Consider the following 23,563-nt stretch of genomic DNA (forward strand, 5'->3'; position numbering starts at 1 on the left):
GTTGAGTGTTATTTTTCAGAGATCATCAGGAGACATCCTTTTGATGCAAAACTGTAAAAGACACTGGCAATAGGAGGGAAGTGATTTTGCGAGGTGGAATATCTGTTTTCTGCCACTTTGGAGTCAGTGCCCTTTATGGTTTGTTTTAGGTGTACATCTGCAGCTGTTGCTGAATTCAGTTAGAATTATGTGTATATAGAAAACAGAATGTGGCTTCTAGACAGATCCCGTCTTAACCAAAACAGTCTTAACTCTAGCATCCCTCTCCAAACATCTGACATACTCAAGTAACTTTTGAAATTGTCGAGATTCTTTCCAGAACCAGAAAATAAAAGCAAGCTTTGTTTTGTCTGTATCATTTGTAGGATGTGCAGGAAAACACGGTTATGAAAAATTGACCAACACCCATATATTTATAAATGTTATATTTGTAGTCAGCTTTGATGCACAGGAACAGACATCAGGGCCACCATCGATTATCAAATCTGCATCAAAAGGACGTTTTTTTTGGTGTCCCCATTGGTGACATGTCTCACTGCAGCCAGCAGACCTCAGGCACTCAGGGGATCTCCCATTCTCTGTGGGTACTTCTGCGTGCAGTTACTACAGCTGGCTGCTTCAGAAAGTCTTTTTAAGCCTGATTTTTCCAAGGACTAGATGTGCTCAGTCTTGTCTGGTCATGCAGTTTGACTTGCAGTTGGATGCGTCACGTAGCCCAATAAGCCAACGTGTCAGGTAGTGCTGTTAGCATGAGCAACCTCGCCTGTGGTGCAATTAGCCCACCTGCTCTTGGAACTGGAAGAGTCCTGGTAACTACGTGATATCATTGACGTATTTTAGCATTCATTCTCCCTTTTCGTCATGATTTTCTGTGATACAGCAGTGAAAACACACATATGGTGTACTTACTTTTTTTCCATGTGTACAATGAGTATAATTTCACCAGATATTAATAACATAAGGTGTTATAGAATTACTGGTACTAGCCACTAGAGGGGGGGACATCATTTATACGATAGCATATCTCTTAGCCTTTTGCTATTTGTATTGTATCCATCTGTTTTCAGAGTTGGAGCAATACCTAGGTAAAGTTACAGCACAGTGATGCAGAAATGATGCAAAATGGGTCACTAATGTAAGGTTTTTTTGTCTTTTCAGGTGTTGTATTTCACTATCGTGCAGCAACCAGCAGGTATACACTGAATTTTACACAAGCTCAGCAGACTTGTCTGGACAATGGTGCTGTCATGGCAAGCCCAGAACAACTGAAAGCAGCCTATGAAGATGGATTTGAGCAATGTGACGCTGGCTGGGTGTCTGACCAGACCGTTAGGTGAGACATTTAAAAGTCCCCTCGACACAGTTCCCCAAAATGAATATGCTTAGCCTGTACAGACTTAAAATGCTGACTTAACGCAATAATAAATATGAGCATGCTGCATTTCAGGTATCCAATTAGACATCCAAGAATTGGCTGCTTTGGAGATAAAATGGGAAAGAAAGGAGTCAGAACATATGGGCGCCGTTTTCCTAATGAAACTTACGATGTATATTGCTATGTGGAACACATGGAAGGTAAGATAGGTCCATATTTACTCTGCACTGTGAAATTCAAAAATGACTGGAGATTCTAATGTGGAAAGGCAAAGAAATGAGAAATTCTGTGTAAAATAAGTTTTGGCTGTTTTGAATCTGAAGAGAATCACTGAATGAAGTGAACCTATAGTTTGTGGCCTAGCAGGCTTTAATTAAAGGCGAATGTGGAATCTACAAAGAGACAGTCAGGTTTAAAGCTGCTATAGTTAGTGCAGTCGATCTCACAAAAGCTGCTGTTGAAGCATCTTATTTTTTGAACATTATAAAAGGATTTTCAAAGAAATGCATTTAAAGTTTGAGAAACTATATATACTATATCTATATATAAAGATGGATATAGTACATGTGCTAGCTGTATTATAGTTCATAAAGTATGTAATTAAGGTTTTTACATGTCCATGGCATAAAATTAGACAGATACTTAATTGCAATACAAGTTTAATAATATCTTTGTAGAAAAGGGGCATCTCAGCATCAAAAAGAAACAAACAAGTGAAAAATTTCCAGTGGGGAATCTAGATCTTCTTTAGTAAAATTCTTTGCAGTTCCACAGTACAACTATAGCCTTTGCAAAAGCTGCTAATTAAACAGCTCTAATGCAGCAGAGGGATTGTGATTCTGCCACATGGTGACTATGAACTATTGTTCATATTGTAAACTCCATGGTACCTTGCGATCCATGGTTAGACTCTATGATTGGTCTTTATTCAACAAAGAGTTTGATGGTAAAAAGAAGAATATGGCAATTTTTTTCTGTGAATGGGCAGTTCTAGCATGCACAAATCTCTGTATTACAGGTGTGAAGTTGTAAATGCTTATTATATTCTCTCTTCTGCAAGTGAATTTAACTGTATCCTTTCAGTGGGCCTATAGATATGTTCCAGACACCAGATATCCTTATGCTTAGACATTACTGTGACTGGCTAAATACATATGCTTAAAATATAAATGCAGAAATAGCCTTTCCTGTCCTGTAGCCTATTTTTTTTGGCTTTGTGCTGATTACGCACATGGGAACTTCATTCTGGTACAGAAATACTTTGCAATCAAGACCAAAGTACATTTTTCATTTACTGCAGTGGTCTCAGTATGTCACACTGCTTCTGTCTTGACAGGTTTTTTAATCCATACTAGTTTCAGTGTTTCTTTCTAAAAAAAATCTTATATTTCCTTATTAAATATCTTTCAGGCTGATCCTTTGCTGGTATGCTTTTAGTTTAGCGCTCTTAAAGCCATCAGAACAATGGTTCTGAGCAAGCCTGCCCTTGTATGTGTACATATACTTGTAACAAGCAATTGCAAAATTAAGGTGCTCAGTGTGTTCTATCTTAGAGCAGAAATAAATTAGATGATGCAAAGTTTTCTCCTGCTGATGACATAGAGACTTTTGCACTGAAATTAGTAAGCATTTTCCTCTTACTTTTGGTAGTTGACGATCTGCCCCAGGCTATGTTCACCTTGGAGAGTTATGAAATACAAGCAATTTGAGTCTTGCAAAGACTTAAAAACCATATAAGCTTGGGAACTCTGAAAATTAGGTGATGGAATTTTGATAGTGCTCAGCATTGTCCTAATTTTACTTATATTCTATCTGTATCTGTCAGTGAGCAGCACATCTAAACACTTAGAGTTCCTAACATTGATCCTCCATCAGTCCTTGAAGGGATTGAATTCTGAATCACCTCTGAATTTAGTCTTTAAAATTCAATTTGGGTCTTTCCTAGTTTACAAAAAGAAGTTTTGACTAATCTGTATCATTCCTGGATGAAGAACAATGCCTTTCCCCCTTAAGAATAGAAAAGTGTAACTAATACAGAAAAGCTTACCCTGGCTGCATGTGAGCCACCGATTTCTCAGGGTCAAATATGCTCATTGAGCTTTCAAAAATAAAAATTAAAAACCTCAAAACCAAAACATTTCATTGAAGCTAATGTTCTGTGCTCAGAACAACCTGGAACCAGACCATGAGGTTCAAAGAAGTTGCAGTGACTATGCAGTTTTCTTTGGTGAAGATGCACATGCACAGGTTTTCGATTTCTCATGAACATTAGTTGATTCTTCTTTGTTACAAAGTTTAATTTACCAAGATTCATGAGCTGACTTTCCTGTCTGGATAGCTAGACATTTCTGGCCTATTGTTTTGGGTGGTGATCTGTTTAAACATATACATCTCTTTGTGGCCTATCACCTGGACTGTGGTAATCTGATCTGCTTGGATGTGAAGCCTTCAGCATTTAAGAAATATAAGCTAGCACAGAATATTGGGGAGATTTGGTCTATCAGCCCAGATAACAGCAGGCACATTCATTTTACTATCTTCCTTGCACAGTAGCTTCCTGTGTAAAACTGATTAAATTTTATCTTAAAGGCTCCATAGCCTAGGACAAGGGTTAAAGACCTACCAGGACAAGACCTATAAAGGCTTGTAGCTCTGACTTGAAGACTGTGATTGACCACTGAACCTCTGGGATCCACTGAAACTCTCCAAGATGGCTACGAATCCCATTGTACGTAACAGAATGCTCATGGAGATGGGTACATGTTCAGAATGAAACTCTGCAGGAGGCAAAGATGCCTGCAGGTTTCATCACCATCCTTCCCAAAGGCAGAGTGTGTTTGACCTAGCCTTTATCTAAATGATTCCCAGAATATGCACTTATAAAAGTATTATAGAATCTTTTCTCCCAAATCAGGAAAGAGCACTCCATCTTAGCTTGGTACATACTGTATGCTTTTTTTGCACTGAAGAGGGTGTGAGACAAAACAGTGTGCTAGATGGGGGCTGCAGGCTTTGTTCTCTTAGTAGGTAATGGCATTGCTACTAGAGGCACTTCATTGTGGTAGTAAACTGAATCTGAGAAGAGAGGAGAATTCCCTTTACACTTTTAGCATTGGCTTCAAGAAAGCAGCGTCAGGTCAACACTGAGCACACAGGAAAACTCATCCTTAAGTATTTATATAGCAGGAAGGTCATGTATGTGCTGTGAAGATGTAACTGCTGTGGAGAAGATAATTGGCAATTAGCTGTACAGACTCAACTGCCGCATAGGGATTTTTTTTCTGATTATATTGATCCCTTTTAATGCCAGATCATTATAATAGTTAACCAAAGATGCCTCCTCACCCTTTTTTCTGTTTTTCTTTTTGCCTGTTTTCTCAGAAGTTTTCAAATGAACCAGAGACTGCAAATATCTTCTAGGAGTCAGACAGAGTGATGATTTTATGGATATAGGGTATAGACATATTATAGTGACGTGTAGAGGAGTTTGTTTGGATAAAGAGAAACAGATACATGTTAGGAAGAAACAGTACCACATCATGGTATAATGCAGGATAAATTATTCTTTAGTGTCTTCACAGAAATCTCAGCCTGTGAGCCAGATTTCCTTTTCAAGATGGGGCTAAGGAGCCAAGATGACTTTGTGTATACAACAGAAGCAGGTTCTGTAGGAACAAAGGTTAATTTCAAATGCAGAGCTTGTTTGAAGTTACATAGCATCAATGAGATTACACTTTGGAACCACTCATACGCAGAAGACGGAAAATTAGATAAAATGTCGATGGAAGTTACTGGAAAGGGAACATTGCAGTAAACTAGATCCTGTGTTTTGTTTGCTGTATTGTAACACATTCATATATTGGTAGAAGACAGTTCAAGATTTAAGGTTATGCCAAATTTCTGATTGGCCTGTCCACCAAAGACTTACTCTGCATGGTACAACCTTTCTCTTGTAACGAGCGGTCTCAACACTTCATTAATAACGAAGGACATTCATGGTACTAGTATACTGTAGAAATGTACTTAAACATGATTTTTTCCATGTGAATTTTCCATATGAAGTTCCTATCTCCATAGCCTGTTCTGATTGAATGCCAAATCTATTAGACTTACTTGCACTAAATCGGTCCTTATTTGGAGAGCCTGTGTCAGTTGGATGGCTATTCATGGAGTAAGATGGTGTTTGATTAATGGTATCAAAATCTGGGCCATAATGAGGATGTCATCATGGAAATCATTGAACAGTTATTGGCCAGTTATTGTTGGCTGCTATTAGCATGTTACCCCAGAAGGCCATAAATGGTGGTAGGAATCCTTGCAATACATTTTAAAATAAATGTGTATTGAATTTGCAGTACTAATTTGGGTACTTGCACTGAGGATTTGTAGGAACAACACCATTTCAGTTTTCTTCCTTTTTGGCCATATGAAATCACAAAGTTAGCCAGAGACATGGATTTCTCCTGGAAACACAAACTATTAGCTTAAATTAAAACCAGTTGTCTAGGCTAACTCTTACAATTTCCTTGTTCTGAGGAAAACCAGAGAGATGAAAGACTGCACAATTAGAAGTAAAATATTTCAAGTTTTGCTAAAACACACAGAAGAATAACTATGGGAAGGACTTAAAATTTCTGAGCTCCTAGTGATAAAAATAAGAAGCTGGAGTCAAAATATCATTAAACAGGTACTGGGCACGGTCTCTTATTACAAACTGATTTACATTCCTCATATTACACTGCATATTTCACTATACCAACCATTAACAAAAACATTTAGGATACCTTTAACTGCGGGAGATGATATAATAATGATATTTTGATATTCATCATAATAATGATATTTTTGATATTCATCATAATAATGATGAAGGTTTAATCTAAAGTGATTGAGCTGCAAATGCTTGGATTCTGAGATTCTCTTAGCACCTCCATTTGATGTGGTGTCTGCACCAGCGTCTTCTAGGGAATAATCGCTTGAATAGAAATGGGTGGTGGGGAAAGAAGGGTTTCCATTCTGTCTTCAGATAAGTGTGCATGTGATTGATTTGACAGCGCTGTGGTGTCAGAAATGGAGACAAAATAAGATCTGCTCGCCAAAGCCCACTGATGAAGTGAGGGGCTGCGAGTGTGTGGTGCGCAGCCAAAGCACAAACGACTCCATGCAGAATTGTCTTCTGGCCAAAGCCAGTTAGAAGCCATATATGTCTAATAAGGGTATGTAATATGCAGATGGGGACTCATGCTAAGAAAGTTATTTAGGGGTGGCTGTGGGGAAGATTATACAGTCTTCCTTCCATGCACCATTCCCCCCCCTACAGTGAGTGTGGGGAAGAAAAAGAAAAAACAAAACCAGATGTCCTTTAAATACTTTCCACCTAGTCTCATACAGTTTTGCTATTGTCATGGAAATTTGTGTGAAAATATTTATAATTAAAGAAGTCATAGTTTGAAGTAGGGCTTCAGGTGAGAAGTTTCTTTTGTGTTTTGGGCAGCTAAAGATCTTCTCTGGAGTCCATTCTGATTCTGGAGCAACAATTAGATTAAGTTTTAAAACAGGGACACAGAGAAAAGTGTCTTTTCTCTTAGAAAAAGACACTTTTCTCAAAGAAAAGTCTTTTCTACTTAGTTCAGGGCCCGTGGTAGAGTCATATCCTTTGTGTTGGCTTATACTGGACACTTCCCCAGCCTTGAATTGTGTGACCTAATGCAGGGTCATGGATCCAGGAGTTCTCAAGAAGGGTACAGAGCCCAAAGAGAGTAAACTGAAACCACGGTGGTTTGCATGCGTGACATTTTATTTGAGCTCATAATGTGATAAAGCTCGTCTTTGAGGAGAGACCAGAAAATCCTGATGTCTAAATGGTTTTTGTGAGAGTAAGACACAAAGGCCAAAGAATCATATAGAATGCAAAGTTCATTTTTCTCCTCCGAATAAATAAAAGCCAGAGACACCTTGCAACTATAGCACAGCTCTCTAAGGGTATAGCACTTGCCACGATACTCTTCATGTTTGAGTGCAAGGCTATGGGAAAAGTATACTAAAAGTATACTGTCTTGTCAAATTCCGGTCTTGTCAAATGCAGTGGATTCCTGTTCAGCCTAAGGTTTTGCATAGAATAGACCTAAAACATTCAGGAGAGTTTAATTAAATCATTACTGATGTGTATCAAAATGAATCAACTAACTTGTTCTAACGTGCAAGAGAAAAAGACTTCTTCAGCTTGTCTAGCCTTCTGCTTTAAAGTTGAATCTATCTGCTTGGGTCTTTGTGGTTTTCCAGTCCTAGAAAGTGTTTCACAGTAACTTGTGACTTTGTTAAGGATACCTCTCTGCTAGTCTGGTGTGTCAGAGAACTGGACCTTAACAGGGGCAGGATGGAGAAGGAGAACTGCAGCTGAGACAACGGGTCTTGTCCGTGCAGTTTGGGAAAGAGGGGGAAGGCTGGAGCATGAGCTGGATTAATAAACAGGATAACTTTATCTAGCCTCCAAGTCCCCTGCCTGTGGTGAAGACAGATGAAACTTTTCAGGTCTGTCTTGGCCCAAATGTATCTGTATGGTTTTTTCAGAGTATTCAAGACAAGGGTAGTGGTCTTCATTATCGTCATGCATGTGCTGGAGAGGTGGGGTAGGTGTGGGCAGTATCTCTCCCGTCCTTGGTTCACAAGCATTCTGGTAGTCCTGTTGATGGCTACTGCTGCCTTTTTGCATGGACCTTTTGGCTAAAGAGAGAAAGAGAGGAGGAGGAAACGGAAATTATTGGGACATGTGGTCCTCAAGGTTCAAAGTTAAATGCTGTAGTCCACAAAGTGGCCGCAATATTCCTCCTTTGCACACTTGATTGTGTTCAAGAAACAAAGATTTAGACAGATTCCATGTTTCTGAGGAAAAGAAAGTCATGATGGCAGTGCCTCATGACTTCCTGAGCTTTGAATGGCCAACCATGTGGCTGTGACCAAATGTTAATGAGGAGCAGTAGCATCAGGTTAGGAAATGTCCTTAGAATGTTCCTTGTAACATCAGAACAGATGACATTTTGTCTCCTTTAGCCATCTTGCATGCCTGACCCAGGGCACCATGATCTGAAACTGTAGTCACAGAACCTGGGACCTCTAAATCCCCATGAGAGCGTCTTTGCTTGATCAGCTTGGTGGGTTCCACCATCTCTCAGAAACAAATAATGAACAGGTCTGAAGTTCACCACAGACCCATGATGCTCAAAAAGGAAGAGATGCCTAATTTTTAGTGGGGGATAATGTTTCTTCTCCTCAAACAAGAACACCACCAAGAAGCTAAGATGGAAAGGAGCTGGAAATTTTTTTGTCTTGTTTTTATTTAAGATTGTTAGAGTTAAGTATTTCCATCTATGGGAATGATTAGCTTTTAGTGTATTTAATATCCCTTTGGGTATTGTTATGTCTTTCTTTAGTTGATGCTGAAGGTAGTGGAGGTTGTAGAATCTGAGCACCCAACCACAAGGTAAATCTTGTGAGCATCAAATTCCAGATGGGACAGTAATAATGAAAATGAACGATGAATAATGAAAAAGACTAAAAATATTACAACCCAATAAATCTAAGTGTCTCCTTAGTATTTGTCACTCCCTCACATGGATTGGATAATAGCGAGGACATTTCATAGGTGGTTGACCAGACACAACCACAGCAGTTGGTCTGTTACCAGAGTATCAAAAGCACTCAGTGGAGACTCACGGGTTACCTCTTAAGCTTCTCTGCAGTTTGGGAGAATCCTTCAGACATCTGTAAAACATTTATCGTGGACTTCCATGTGGTGCCTTCACCTGCCAGGTGCAAGTGACTTGTAGCTCATTTTGTTGTACCTGGCATGGTGGGTGATGGTATGTGAAGTTGAGGAGATGATGCTCTGCTCTGGGAAGAGAGTGCCACATAGTTAGGCTCAAAGACCTCCTCTAGGAAGTAGCAGCCCACCAATCCCTTAATTGTGGTTTTATCTATGAAAAAAGAAATTACTGGTGAGGTCTGTGCTGGAGGGCTTATATCTAGATTCATTACTTCTACCCTAGTCAATACATGTTGTGTATTGACCCCCGGCTATGGTTCCAGCCTGCCCTTATTTCTGTGCTTGCTTTTAAGATGTGTGATTCATGAAATTCACGTCTACAAACATGCCCAGCTCAGCGAGACGTCTCCTGAAGAGAGAAAATAAATGAATTAACCTTCAAAGGAGTGAAGCTTGCTATAAAACCAGCTGATAAGTCTGTAGATCTTAAGCTTTTACCTTGGGGGTTATAGTGAATCAGCTTTTGTCTTCAAGAGAAAAACCTGGCTTCTTCATCCAGGTTGATATATTTGAAAGAGAGGGAAAAACCATGACTTCCATCAGGTGTCTGTTTTAACCAAGCAAACCAAACACGTGCAACAGGGAAACCCTGGGGATACTTCAAGTGCTCTGACCACTGAGGCTGCACGATCGACCTGAAGCTTGGTTTTAAACGGCAGCCAGCAATAATATACATTACATTATTGTCTGCAGTCTAAACATTGTCATGGTCTCCATTTCACCCTCATGGTACTGTAGGACTAGGTTCTCTTCATCTGCTGGTCTAAGCCCTGGGGTTTGTGTGCATAATATTGCTAAGTTACTCGGAGTGTACTTCAGCTATAAAAACATTGCACGTGGCTTGTAACACACACAAAAATTGAATCTACTCTGCTGATGTTGGTGGCTATGTCATTTGTTTATCGACCAGACAAGTTTTCTCTTAATTTCCTTGTTTCCAATATTTTGGCTGGGAAATTGAGGTGCTTTCAGACATCATAATAAAGATACTCTAAGAGTTTGACAGGATGAATCCTCCTGTTAAATGTGGAACACATTATGTTTCCAAAAATAGGAGTTAATTTTAGACACTGCATGGATTAAATACATTTTATGACCTTCACCATTGACTTTTTTGCATGTTAGAGGAAGTTTCTGTGCAAGGGTCAAATCCTTTTCTCTTTGGTACTTTGAAGGAGCCAGGATGTTTCAGCTGCATTGACTGACATGCTGGAAGTCAGGATTGGAACACAAGCCCTTTTTCCATGGCCTCTTGAAAGCCTCTGTCAGTTTTGAGGTTGAGTCCATGAAAGAGGTCATCAGAACCTGAGCCCCATTGTATGATTTTTTCCCCAAGTGCTTGGCGGTGCCAGAGGAAGTTCATAGAGCTTCTCGTGGTTCTTCCTTCAGTGATCAGCACCTTTCTTCACATGCCTTCCTCTGTGTTTGCTGCTCTATTGCCCAGCTTTTGTGTAGGTTGACTGAGGAGCAATGTGGTTTCCAACCCAAGTTCTCACTATGAAAGAAAAAGCCACATTGACAGTGAAGTAGGACCGACACTCTTCAGATACAATAACCTGAATTTCCACATTGCTGTGAGGATAATGAAGTGGGGGATTATTAAGTAGTGCTTCTAGAATATGCACCCAAAATATCAATAGTTTGGTAGCCGTCTCTTTCTGACCAACGAGACTGTTGGTGAGCACATGTCTCAGCAGTAATCACATCAGAGAAGTGATACGGATAGCAAAATGTCATCCCTGCACATGCCAAGTGAAGGCACTTACTGCACACAAACAGTAGGTTTGTCTCCGTGCTGTATGAGTCACCGTCTCCCTGAAGTGCTGCGTCTGCTGTCCGTGAAGTATATACATGCCTGCAGTCTGCTCCAGGTGAGAAGTGCAGGAAAGATTGGGCAAACTTTCTCATCACGTAATTTGGAGCTGCTGTAAATCAAGCTGATGCCATTCAGCTGAAGAAGTGTTTTGAGCACTGTTTTCTTCCCAAGCGTTCAACAGAAGAAACCTTCCCTTCTCTCTTTTTCTTTTTGTTTTTTTTTTGTAAGGTGGTTTTAGAAGATTGCAGGACAACTTTTAAGTGTTTCTGGATTTGTATAGCAAGCAAGACCTTTATTAAACTCTTGCTTTATTTTTCACATTTCATCCCAACAGTTATTATGCACAGCAAGTGCACACTCAATCATGCAGAATTCTAATTTATTTTCAAACTAGACAGGCAAATTGCAGAGACATATTTCCTAGAGTCAGTAACTGCTATTTGGAACCTGACTTTTGCACTTTACTGGATTTTTTTAAAATAAGAATTCTGGAATCATAGAAAAACACTCTTTAATTAGAGCAGTTGCAAGCTGCCATGTTTTAACATCTTTGTAGCTTTTATTTTATCACTAGCATACCTGAAATAAATTAGTATTTACTTGGTATATGATGAAATGACAATAAGGGCATTTTGCTGGTTGCTCTGACACCTTTTTGCATTCTTTATGAATTTATCATCTCAGATTCTTTAATATGCCAAATAGGTGCCAAAGAATGTGACTTTGGACTTCACTTATTGGACTGTTGTGGTTAGGATGCATTTTTCCTTGAACACATGGGGTTTTTTTATCATTTAATTTTTCTGGTAAAACACACTTTGACACAGATGGTATCTGTATGACAGCAGCTGACATTAACAGATGAACCAAATAGACAGATGTGGGGTCAGTCGAATAGATTCAATACAAAGACAGATAAGCAACCTATCTTTTAAATGTGCAGTATTACCAATATTACAGATATCCGTATACTCCAAGGCAAATTGAAAGCAGATTTCCGTTTAGAAGTGCTCTTGTGCAACTTGGATGAGTGCGTTCTCTGCAAAAGGACCTCTCTTACACAAGTACTGATTGAAGTCTGCATTTTGAAGTCTTATAGCAAGACATAAATGTTCCCTAAGTTTCTATGCTTTAGCAGAGTGCAGATGACAGCTCAGAGGAATAAATACCCCTAACTTTAATGGTGTATGCACAAGCTCAATTTGGAGGCAGTGATCCAGATCAGCTGATGGAAAAATTGCTTTGCTATTAATCTTGCACAGTTTACCCATTTTCCTGTGTATTCAGTAAGTTTCTCCCAGAAGGTGTGTTGTGAGATTACTTGAGATTATTTTGATCCATCATAGTTGTTTCTAGAAACCATTAAAATGCATTGTTTTTCTTACTTGTCTCATTTTCTTGTCTAACCAAAGCAATATCTGCTATTTAACTGCAATCATTTTAACTACTGTTTTTTGTATGTGGCAGCTGTGTGAGAGGATAAGTGAAAAGTCCTCAGAAGAGAGAGGTGTTTCTTTGCTCCATTGTTTCATGATACTGCTGTTGGGACAGTGTGGTTGGATAACTGTGTCCATCATTCTATTTCGGCCACAATACCAGATCTGTCCCTTGATGCAGAAAAAGCTGTCTTCTGCAGAAGTGTTTAATAAAAAAGTGCAGTATCTGTGTGGTCTGAAGAGTTGAATGAGGCATTCTGGTACTTGTGAGGATGAATGATTCTTTGCTTTCCTTATCTGTCCCTCTCCAATAGACACACTCTGTCCCTTTACCTCTAAGTTAGAAACTCCCTGAACATGTATAGAGCAACTTACACACTATGGAATTGATGTTACAGCTGTAATAACAAATCAAGAGTTTCTACCTAGGAGGAAAAAGAAAACTGGCACATTGCCTCCTTTCACACTTGCATTCCTTTCAAGCCTGAAACAAGCGTAATATTGATGTGAATGAAATTGCTTGGGGTGATGTAGTTTCTGTCTGCCTTTTGCTAGGTTGCCCTGAGACAACTGCAGAGGTAAGACAGATTCCATGTCCAATATGAATAAGCAGTGCTTTCCTGCAGCAGGGACTGGCGTACTGTAGTTGAAGAAGAGAATTACTCTCTTGTAAAAAATATTTTGAATTTGCACTGTTTTCTATAGCTGAACATGTTGATTTTAGGTCTCATCAGTTCCATCTGAAGTCTGAGCAAAAACTAGAAAGGAGTCAGTGTACTGTTTCATTCCCAGGGCATGAACATTAGAGCCTGGATTTTGTTTCTAGTGTTTGGGTGACTGAGACAACCAAGCCAACTGCCTAATCGTGATTTAGCTTGGAAGTAAAATATGAGATGTGCTATTTGTTTTGTTTCAGTTTCCAACTGGATAGCTATTATTTACAAATTGTTATTCTGTAGAAGCTAAACTATACTACCAGCACTCTAGAGTAATCCAGCTTTTTCACACAAAAAGGGCTTTGTGCATGCAACATGTCTAGTGCATTCCCTCACCTGTTTCCCCATGGGGCAAGATTAAGACTGATGGAAATATGACATTAAAAGCTGCTGTGGAGCAGCCAGTGAAGAACATTTGCTTTTTTTATGTGTCTCAAGTGAGATTCTAGTGATGACTAAAAAGGTCAGGTAAGAGGCCTGCAGATGTAAAAGATTTGTTTTACTGAGAAGTAAATTCTGTTGGACTGGATTTAATTAGCGCAATTGAGTTGCAAAGTCTACTCCAACAGAGGTCACAGAAGAGCTTCAAGGCTGTGGCTACCTCTGCCTAGAGACCAAGGGAGGGACTAAATCTTCAACCATAGTGTACTTCGTGGCATAAAGTTAGAATATAAATGCTCATGATTTATGGTAAGTTCATTTTCCTATTCAAATCTGGGACATTTGATTTTCCAAGTATCTGATTTTTTTAAGAGAAAAACTATTCAAACAAATTTTGGAAAAATACCCCACCCTTGCAGGATGCTGACTGGAAGAAAGGAACTAAGCTGACTTGATGGTGGACTGTGATACTCAGTCTTTGTTATCTTCGCTTTCTTCCTCTAGATGAAGTGGTTCACGTCTCAGTCCCTGAGAAGCTCACCTTTGAGGAAGCTAAAGAGCTGTGTCGGAAAAGAGATGGCGTTCTTGCTTCAGTTGGGAACCTGTATGTTGCCTGGAGGAATGGCTTTGACCAGTGTGACTACGGATGGCTGGCGGATGGCAGTGTTCGTTACCCAGCCTCAGTGGCAAGACCCCAGTGTGGTGGAGGTTTACTTGGGGTGAGAACCCTGTATCGCTATGAGAACCAAACAGGCTTTCCTTACCCAGATAGCAAGTTTGATGCCTACTGCTATGAACGTAAGCTTTTTTTTATTTATAATCTTCAGTATGCTCACTGTGCTAACCCTGAAAAGTGTTTTCCCTAATATGTGTTTTATTTCAGTTCTTGTGGCATGCATGTGTTTTTAAAGAATTGTTTTATCATTATGGCTTTACAAAAAAGAGAGAAAAGCTGAACTAAAACAAATGTCTTAAGGTAACATTGGCAGATAAACATAGGCAAAGTTTTAAGGTAAGATTTCAGCCCAAGTAGTGTTTTTGCACAGAGTGACACTCTGTACTCACAGTCACCCTGAGTCTGCGGATGGATGCTACGTGCTTTGGTGCCTGGGTGCACCCTGGTATCTTTGTATCATGTCAATGAACATAGAATGGAAGAAGTGTCCTGCTTGACCAGGTGAATGACTGTCATCTAATTTGATATTCCATCCTCAATGATGGCACTAACAGGGCTGTTTACAGACTGCATACAAGCCTGGCCATTTTCAGGTCTCTAAGATGCCAGTGATTTGGGGGCTACCTCTGAATTCCAGGCATTTTGCCCCATCATATTTTTTAAGCTTCCTAAGCAGTTGTAAGTTCTCTTCTCACTCGCTCAGTGCTATTTGCCGGTCAGTTGGTACCGTGGATGATCTAAATTGCCTTTCTTACTGCTGCTTGTTTCCCTACTGGTATTTTCAGGGGTACATCAAGCATTTTCCACATTCACCTTGGTAGACTGCGTCAGCTAAAGCACAACTCCACACCTGTCAGCTTTCCTTTGGTTTTGGGGTTAAATATTCCTCTGTAACCTTTTCAATCTTCAGTGACTGCAGCCTGACACTGCTGTTATTATGGTGGAGCCTATCCTTCATAGATTCTTTTTGTCCCAAAGGTTCACCGACTTCTAGTGTACTCAAGTTTGTCTTCCCTATATCATCTCACCTGTGCATCAGTTCCAGATCCCTGCTTGTCTCCCAGGCCTTCCTGGAACTAGCAGTGCTAGGTCTCATCTGCCTGGCCTCCTCCAGAACATCCTTGCTACATTTCTCTCTGTCATTAGTGATGACTACTTACTCTTTACCTACACCTCCAGAAACCCATCCATGCATCTCATCGCGTAAATTTCTGTGTAGCCCTTTCAAATACCACAGACCATCTCTCTGTGTCTGTTAAGAGACGATCCCATCACCTTGCTTCTACCCTTTAAGATCCCCTCCATCACAGGAGTGTTCTTTGTGCAAAGGGACACTGATACTGTTGGAAGGTCCATCACATCTAACAGATCAGAGTGCTTCTTCCAAGCTGAATATCCTGCTTCCCTGAGACTTGCAGCCTCCTCAGCAACATAGGGTGGTTGGACTGCTCAACATTTTTCCTGTAGGCCTCTCTGTTCAAGGAAGTTCCCGTAGCTGCCGGTAGTACAATTGACATTAACATGTAACAGCTACTTGTGTTGAGTTAAAAGTTCAGAACTTGGTCTTAAATAGGAATATCTAGTTTTTTGGGACTCAGTCCTATGACTGTAAATCAGAACTGCTTGAAATGTGCACCCTGTAGTGTCCCCATTTTTGCAGATGATGAACCAACTGCAGCTGCAGATCTTTCCAACTTAGGCATTGGAGGCTTGTTTATGAACAAACCTTACTGCTTGAGAACAAATCCCAACATCTGGTGTAACATTACAGTCTGGCTGTCCTCAGACACTCTTCCCTGCCATATTTTAAAATAGGGTTGTTCTGTTATTTGTTTTTTTTTTTTTCCTTTATTGCTTGTGGGTAAGGTGTTCCAAAGCTTTGCATGTGGAAGCAGTCCTAAGGGACTTCAAGGGGACTGCATACAGGAATGAAGACTACTTAAGTTCAGGAGTGTGTGTTCTAATCTGCAGTGCGGAGTTTTGTCATATCACTCTTTCTGTTCCTCCCTGAAATCGTTTATGATTGGTTTTCAGTGTCATGGGTCAAACTGACTTTAATGGGGATGAAATTCATCAGTCCCTCTAAAAGACCGAAGTAGGGACTGGTCATTTTGCTTGTAATCTAGTCATTAGTTAGGAGAAATTCCAACTTTGTGTTTGTTTGTGTGAATTTCACCCCTTTCAAACAGCATGTGCCTTTTCAATGTTCTTTCCGGAAGTTTTAGTTAACAAATTCTACTGACATACCATTTGTTCTGAAAACATCCTTGATAAGTATTGGGCTGCTGCCTTTTATATAACTGCTTTCTCTGCAAACTCTTGCCCTTGATACGTGGAGACTAAATGTTTCATCAGCTTGCAACCCGGGAGGTAGACGGTCTATGACTATCAACCCTTTTACAAGAGAAAAAAAAGACTAAACAGAACAAACGCAATTTGGTAGACAGTGGGCTGCTCTCTAGCAATTTTAATTGCAATGAACATTACATCAGAATTAATTAAATGCTGCTAGCTAGATGACTCAGGTTTTGCCAAATACATCTGGTTTTGTGTAGAAAAATGCAGGAGTGTAATGCTGAACCAAGTACCCCCCCTCCTTCGGGGTTCCTGTCTGCCACATATTTCAGAAGTTACTGAAAGCTCTCTCTCCCTCTCAGAAGGTGCTCAGGATCTCACAGGAACCAGCTGTAACTCTTAATTTCTTTTGCTAAAAGATTTATTCAAGTGGTGAGTAATGAGTACTCGCTGCCCAGCATCTTTGTCTTTCACATCTCAAGCAGCTGCCTGAAGCAGCGGCTGTAGAGTGAGTCACACTCTCCTGTTGGAGCCTTGGAGCTAGTCCCTTTTTTGGGCCAGAAAAAGAGAGAGAAAGAAAAAAAATTCTTCTTTAGTATAGCAGGAGGCTGGAGTTTAAATCCTTGTTTAAAATCATCTTTTGTTTGGAAGTTTCTTCCAAAACTTCTCATTATCTCTATTTCAAAGTTTCAGTGCATCACATAAAGTCCACTGTCCCCAAGCTCTGACTGCTTTTAGCTCAGTGTGGAACTTTTACGTGGCAATTCCCACCATACCAGACAACAAAACAGTCCCCCCTAACATCTTGACTCTTTCCATGTAACTCCAGTGCACTCCAAGCTCTTACTCTGATCATTAGCTGTCTCACTCTACATTGCAATGTTTTCCTCCTTGCTGTGGTACCCAGTCACACCAACAAAAAACTTCTGTTGCTGACAAAGAAGAAAATACATAGATTTATAAGATATTAGTCAGCTAAAGGGTAAAACGCACAGTGCCCCTGTGAACTTGACAGGATCAAGCCAGCGACCCAGGTAGCACCAGCGCCCAAGGTCTGCAGCATAGATGTTCATGTGGTGATCTCAGTTTTTTTACAGCATCCCCGTAAAGTTTCCTCTGCCTCCTGTGTGAAGGCCAGTGAAGTTCCCATTGACTCAGCTTTGAGGGTTATGGCCACAAGATGCACTTTTGGTCTGAAGTGAAAAGTCAATGATGAAGGACCTGCGTCCGCCACTTTTACGCATGCTGAGTAATACTCCCTGAGGAAGGCCACCACAACAAATGACTCCCAGCCACAGAAGGGATGAGTCCAGTGCTTGAATTTACACATACTCTGAAGCAATAGACTTGTGGCAAAGCAGGCATCTGGTTTAGTCATTACAAAGATAAATTGTATATTTAAGAAAGGGGATATCTCATTCTTCAGATACAGAGCCTTCGCTCTATATCCTGTAATTAAAAGTCTCTCTGGTGGAAAATATCATAATATTAATTTTAAATTGTGGCTAAAAGAAAATTCAGTCGGTATTTTGAACAGTACTTTTAAAAGGAATCATGTTTATTAAAATACATGAAAAACAGTAACCCAAGCAGTAAATTCAACTTACAAATGATATGCACTAGTTTCAATAAAGCAGCCAACTTAGACAACATTTAACAGTACAGTTAAGTTCAGGATTTTAACTTCAGCACTGTTCTGGTTACAAAATTACAGTGTACAAAGTGTCTTGACTTTATGAAAATAAAAATGGCCAAGACTAATGATACATGATTTAAAATCTAAAAATCTTGTTAAAAGAACCCAAAGCCTTCTTCCCTTTGATCACAAGTGTTCTTCACTCTACAGAAACCACATGGCTCTGAGTTTCTGAAACATTATCCGCGTGTTTCCTCTTATCCCTCCAAGACTTTTGCCAGACTTTTTAGTTCTTCTTTTCTTCTGAGAGTTACCTAACCATGTATCTGATGGGGCTTGAAAAAATTTCAGGTTTGACACATGATTAAGTACTTGAAACTCTTTGGAGGCCATCATCAGAGGAAAAATTCTTCAAATGTTAACATATAGGACTTCTATTTACAATTAAAAATAATTTTTAAAAAAAGGTAGGACAACTGTTGCTGAACACTTATGTTTCTTTGTAAGAGAATAAAATACCGTATCAGCAAAAAAAGGTCATTTTTAATGGGTACCTAATTAATAGTTAGTTCTTGCATAGAGCTATAGGGTATTTATCTAATTCCATCCCTCAGATTCCCAGTCTCACCAGGTCTAATTCACTAAAGTTTGTGGTAATCTTGCCACAGACTTCAACTGGATTTGGATAGGGCATTTCATACTATGGTATCTGTAGGATAAATTGCGCTCCAGAAATGCACTAATCAAACTGTATACAGTTTTTGTCCTACATACCTGCCACAAAACTGAACTTGATGAACTGCATACATAGAGGTGGTTGAATTTTTGAGACATAAATCTGCATTTTGCTGAGAAACACTGATTTATTGAAGCTGAACTCTTTCATAGACCTGTATTGATTTTGGCAAATCTTTCAGCAAAACATTTTTTTGCTTGACTCAAAACACGTGTTGACTGTTTTGCTCTGGATTTGACCATTTTGTTTCAGATTTGCTCTTTCATTTTGACTTTGTTTCATGCACCTTTGTTGTTTCTCTTTAGTTATGCCACTTTGGTTTGGCATTATGATTTCATTTTAGCTGGAGATTGGAAAATTCCAGTTCTGAGACAGCGTTGCCATATATGTTCATCATGAGCGGAGTCCACATTGTTTGATTGTTTCAATACAGCCCCATCAAGAGTGTGTCCAAGTCAACCCCTGCTTGTGACTGAGGGCCTCTTTCTTTGATGCTTCATCTGCCTTAAGCTCAAAATCAGACCACATTTTTATAGAAAAAATAGAGGAAGCATCTACCTTCATAGTATGTAGCAAGACATATCTTTGTAAGATGAAAGGGAAGAATAATTGTCTCTCTGCAAACCTATCCCCTACCTACCCCAAAACCTACCCTCTACCTACCCCCAAAACTCTCTAACACAAACCCTCTCTTTCTTCTCATTTCAAGTAAGAGTATTTTGCTAGGGCAGGGGTGTTTGGTAATGCAAAAGCAGTGTTCTTCTATGGAGGACTTCTCAACACAGGAAGACAAAAAAGGCCCTTCTTTGGGAGGGGCCAAATACAGGGGCCACCAGATACAATACGAGCCACCGTGACTGCAGACTAAGGCTCAGAAGACATCAGCTGTGCTCCACTTGTCCGGCAGCAGAAAGGATAAGATTTTTAGGCATTGCTCAAAAGCTGGCGGAAGAAATGTTGCCTTCCCTTTTGCTGCATGTGACTTAGTTTGGAAAACTTTGAATAACTAGGCAGTTCTGTCCTTCTCCACAGCAACCGTCAGTAGCTGCATGTCCCAGCTATTTCCTGGATGAGGGAATTATTTCCAGCCTGATATCAGGGACTGTATTACGGGAGATCTGTGGATTTTTGATGAGTTTGGGAATGACCATGGAATACTGAAGACGTTGGGTGCAGTGACACCCAGGAAACGAAATTGTTGATCTGAAGAATATGAAACAGAATAGAGTGCTGAACATAATAAAGCCTGTGTCCTCCAGCATTTCACAGTCCAGTATCAGAATGGGTGAAATGCCTTCGAGCAGGCAAGCATCTCAAGGTCATGGCACTGACCACAGCGTGTACAAGGCTGCTGGCTGTGCTCATGCTTCCTTTCCCCTCTGTGAAGGTGAAGCTATGTGAAGGGCTTAGGCTGCCTTAGTGAGGCAGCTACCACCAGATAATAATTCTCTAGCTTTTATTATTTTGCTAAGAAGGCAGATCTCTGTGCTTCTCTCAGATATGCAGTTTAGCAAAGACCTACATAGCCGCAGAGATCTCCAGTAATAACTTGGCCCAGGTGTAGGAGGGATAAATCCCTGCAGCTCTCTGCTGGGTTTATAGCAACAGGCAAACATCACAGAAGCTGTGCAACACGAACAGTGTGTTTCTTACCCCACTCTGTTTCAGTTGCACGTTGAAGGAATTTTGAGAAGTTATTCATACCATGCTGAAAACAGCAAGAAGATTTCAATCCACTTCAGACAGTCCTGCGGTGTAGACCTCACTAATACCTCACCTTGAGAAGGAAGAGGTGGTGGTTGGGTGCAGCTTAACCTTTGAAATGCTGTATAAAGCATGAAGAGAGAGAACTTGATTTATCAATCTAGCTGATGCATGTGGAGCAACTGTTTGGAGCCTCAGGAGGTGGAGCTACAGGAGGAGGCAATTCTTTTGCCAGAGGAAGTGAACTTGCGTTTACCTGACTTATTAAAAACTGAGTACTGTAAGAATAGTCCCTAAGTGCAAACATGGTGGGCAGAGGAAAAGAGGAAAGAGAAGAGGACACAGCTGAAGGCATTTTCCTTTCATTCCCTCAAATCACTGTCAGGTAACAGGGATGGGGTTAGGAGCAACAGGGTGAAAAAGTAAAACGATCCATCTCTTTAGGTGTTCAAGTACAGAAAAGATAAATATGTTTTGCCCTTTATTACCTTTGCTCATTGCTGTGGGAACTGGGTACCACTCATGGGACACAGGGGCAATTTGTCTCCTTCCACACTAGCTGAGGAGAGCAAAGCAGCAAGATTTTTGCTGTTGGTTCCTGACCTGAGTGATAGACTTGGCTCTCTTTGTTCTTCAGTTGGTTTTTGCAGTCAGGAAGCAAAGACCGTTGCTTTTATTTGGTGCTGGGATACTGATTTCATTAGGAAGAGCTGACTAAAAAGCCTCACTGATTTTCTGTCCTCTTTGGCAGTTTTATTATAAATAATGTGGAAAGAGAAATGCTTTTTGCTATTATTCTTTTGTGGATAGATTGACAGGTTATAATTTGTTCACAGAACTACACTTGCATGTGGAGAAACCAGGAGATAACATTATATTTCCCCCTTTAACCATCTGACTTGAGAAGTTATGAAATAACAAGTGGTTTTACTTAAGAGTACTTGTGTTCACTGAGCTAATAGAGCTGCTGCCTCTACTGTTTTGTTAGCTGGAAGAGAAGAACCTTGGGCAACGGTGTGAAGAGGATGCATGACCTTTCATTATGTTTTTAAGTTTCTCCTTACAAATAAGATAGACCGATGGCTTTTAAATTTCTTTTTTTTTTTAAGAATCTCATTAAATTTCTCTGATATTGCATACATATTGTAAGTGGGAATGGATACTGCATTTAGATTTTAAAACTATTTTTCTAACTGCATTTGACTCGTGTTTTGATATCAAATCACAGTGTAGGTGAGTGGGAGCATGCACCTGGAGTTATAGAGAAACTCTCATAGCTGCAGTATCATATTTTGAATTCTTATTCTACCACACGTCTCATAAGTAATGAACAAAACCCCACATGCTCAGTCCACCTTTCTGCTTCCTGAATGAGCGAGTACTGAGTCAGTGTAATAATGAGAGTTTTCTGGCTCAGTCTGTAACCCACATCACCAATTTTTATATTTTTTGATCTGTTCTTACTCTTAAGACTTGTCCAATTTGGGACGTTCTGCCAGTAGTTTAAACTCCAGCTGGCATAACTCTTGGAGTTGGGGGAATATTCAAGACTCTCCTCTCTGCCAGGGTTGGTAGCAGGGAAGGGACAGACACACAGAACAAACTTAACAAAGCAGCAAACAGAAATTAACATACAAAAATATGTAAAAATTAAGCAAAGCACCCTCTCTGCTTAAGCATCATGCTCTAAATGGGCTAGAAGGTGTCAAACCATTAATTTTGACTGTCTCAATATTGCTAATATTTTGGAATAATTTATTTTGGCTGTTATTCACAGAAAGAATTCACTTTTTCCAGGTTTTGCTCTGACTTAAAACATTTTTATTTTGTTTTGGCTGTTGGCAATGACTCAGAACAATTTCTTTTTCTATCTTTAGGGTCTATGTTCTTCCAGGTTCTTAAGTACGTACCTAAATGTAAATACACAAACAATATTTCTGAGTGCAGAGAAACTGCTCAAGTGGTTCAAGCTGGACACATGGTTGAAAATTTTGTCAGACTGGCTATGCTGAAAAAATAAAATATATAATATATATAATCTTTAAAATAATCTTTTTCTCCTCCAGAAAGTACACTCAGATATCTTGAAATTATTATTAAACAGCACAGAACATATAAAAATCCTTATTTGGTAATCACAAAGTTAAAACACATCTAAAGTTGTGTAGTGTGATTTCCGTGAAAAAATATTAAGTTTTAATATTGCTCCATTATATTGAATCCTTATTTAAACAATAGTAGGAGACAAGAGGAAGAACACGCTGTACAGTGAAGGCATAAAATAAATAAACAGAGAGTGAAAAAATATAGTATCTCTGCAAAGCCGTATAATTCATCCAAAATCAACTTCATATATGTTTTCAATATAAAAGGAATCGATTAAAAACCCACAAGATAGACTTTGATATGAGCAGCTGTTGGTGAGACAATTTGCTTTCTTGCTGCTATTATGTTCATGAATTTTATTAGGAAAATCTGCCTCATATCTTGAATCAGAAGAAGGACAAAGGAGATAGCATATTGCATGCATGATGCAAGGAGTACAGTAATGCAAAACATCTGGGTGGAGTGGACGACAGTTCAAACTGATGTTCAGTCTATTAAAAAAGCAACCTTCTCTTTGGTTTTTTCTTTTCCTGCAGAAGAAACTCCAACATTTTGATAAGTTTCTCCTTGAAGAAGCATCTTTTTTTGATCCACTCCAATAACTTTGCTAATCTGAATATCTGTATGAAAAGTATTATATAGCGTATATATGACAAAGCAGTCTTAGAGGGCCTGTAGTTGATTTTAACCAGAACTGCTCTTTCCACACTGGTAATGATAAACTCTTAAACAAATCTGTGTTTTTCTTAGTCAAGTATATGCATTTAATATTTATTGATTCACATAAATATAAGTGAATCAAACACACGGTGTTTTTTCAGGTTTACTTCATAAATGTGTATCTATTTTATCAAGTACTTAGCG

The 23,563-nt window shown here is 39.5% G+C and overlaps 1 protein-coding gene across 1 annotated transcript in view; it reads left to right on the plus strand.

Annotated features, from left to right (window-relative positions):
* The window catches only part of VCAN (versican), a 107,690-nt gene that overhangs the window by 19,345 nt on the left and 64,782 nt on the right, over positions 1-23,563 (plus strand). Inside the window, exons 3-5 of the mRNA XM_074166061.1 lie at positions 1,159-1,333; positions 1,448-1,575; positions 14,051-14,344. Of these exons, the coding sequence (XP_074022162.1) occupies positions 1,159-1,333; positions 1,448-1,575; positions 14,051-14,344 (597 nt within the window). The remainder of the gene's footprint in view (positions 1-1,158; positions 1,334-1,447; positions 1,576-14,050; positions 14,345-23,563) is intronic.

This window comes from Numenius arquata, chromosome Z, assembly GCF_964106895.1.
Source record: "Numenius arquata chromosome Z, bNumArq3.hap1.1, whole genome shotgun sequence".
NCBI lineage: Eukaryota > Metazoa > Chordata > Aves > Charadriiformes > Scolopacidae > Numenius > Numenius arquata.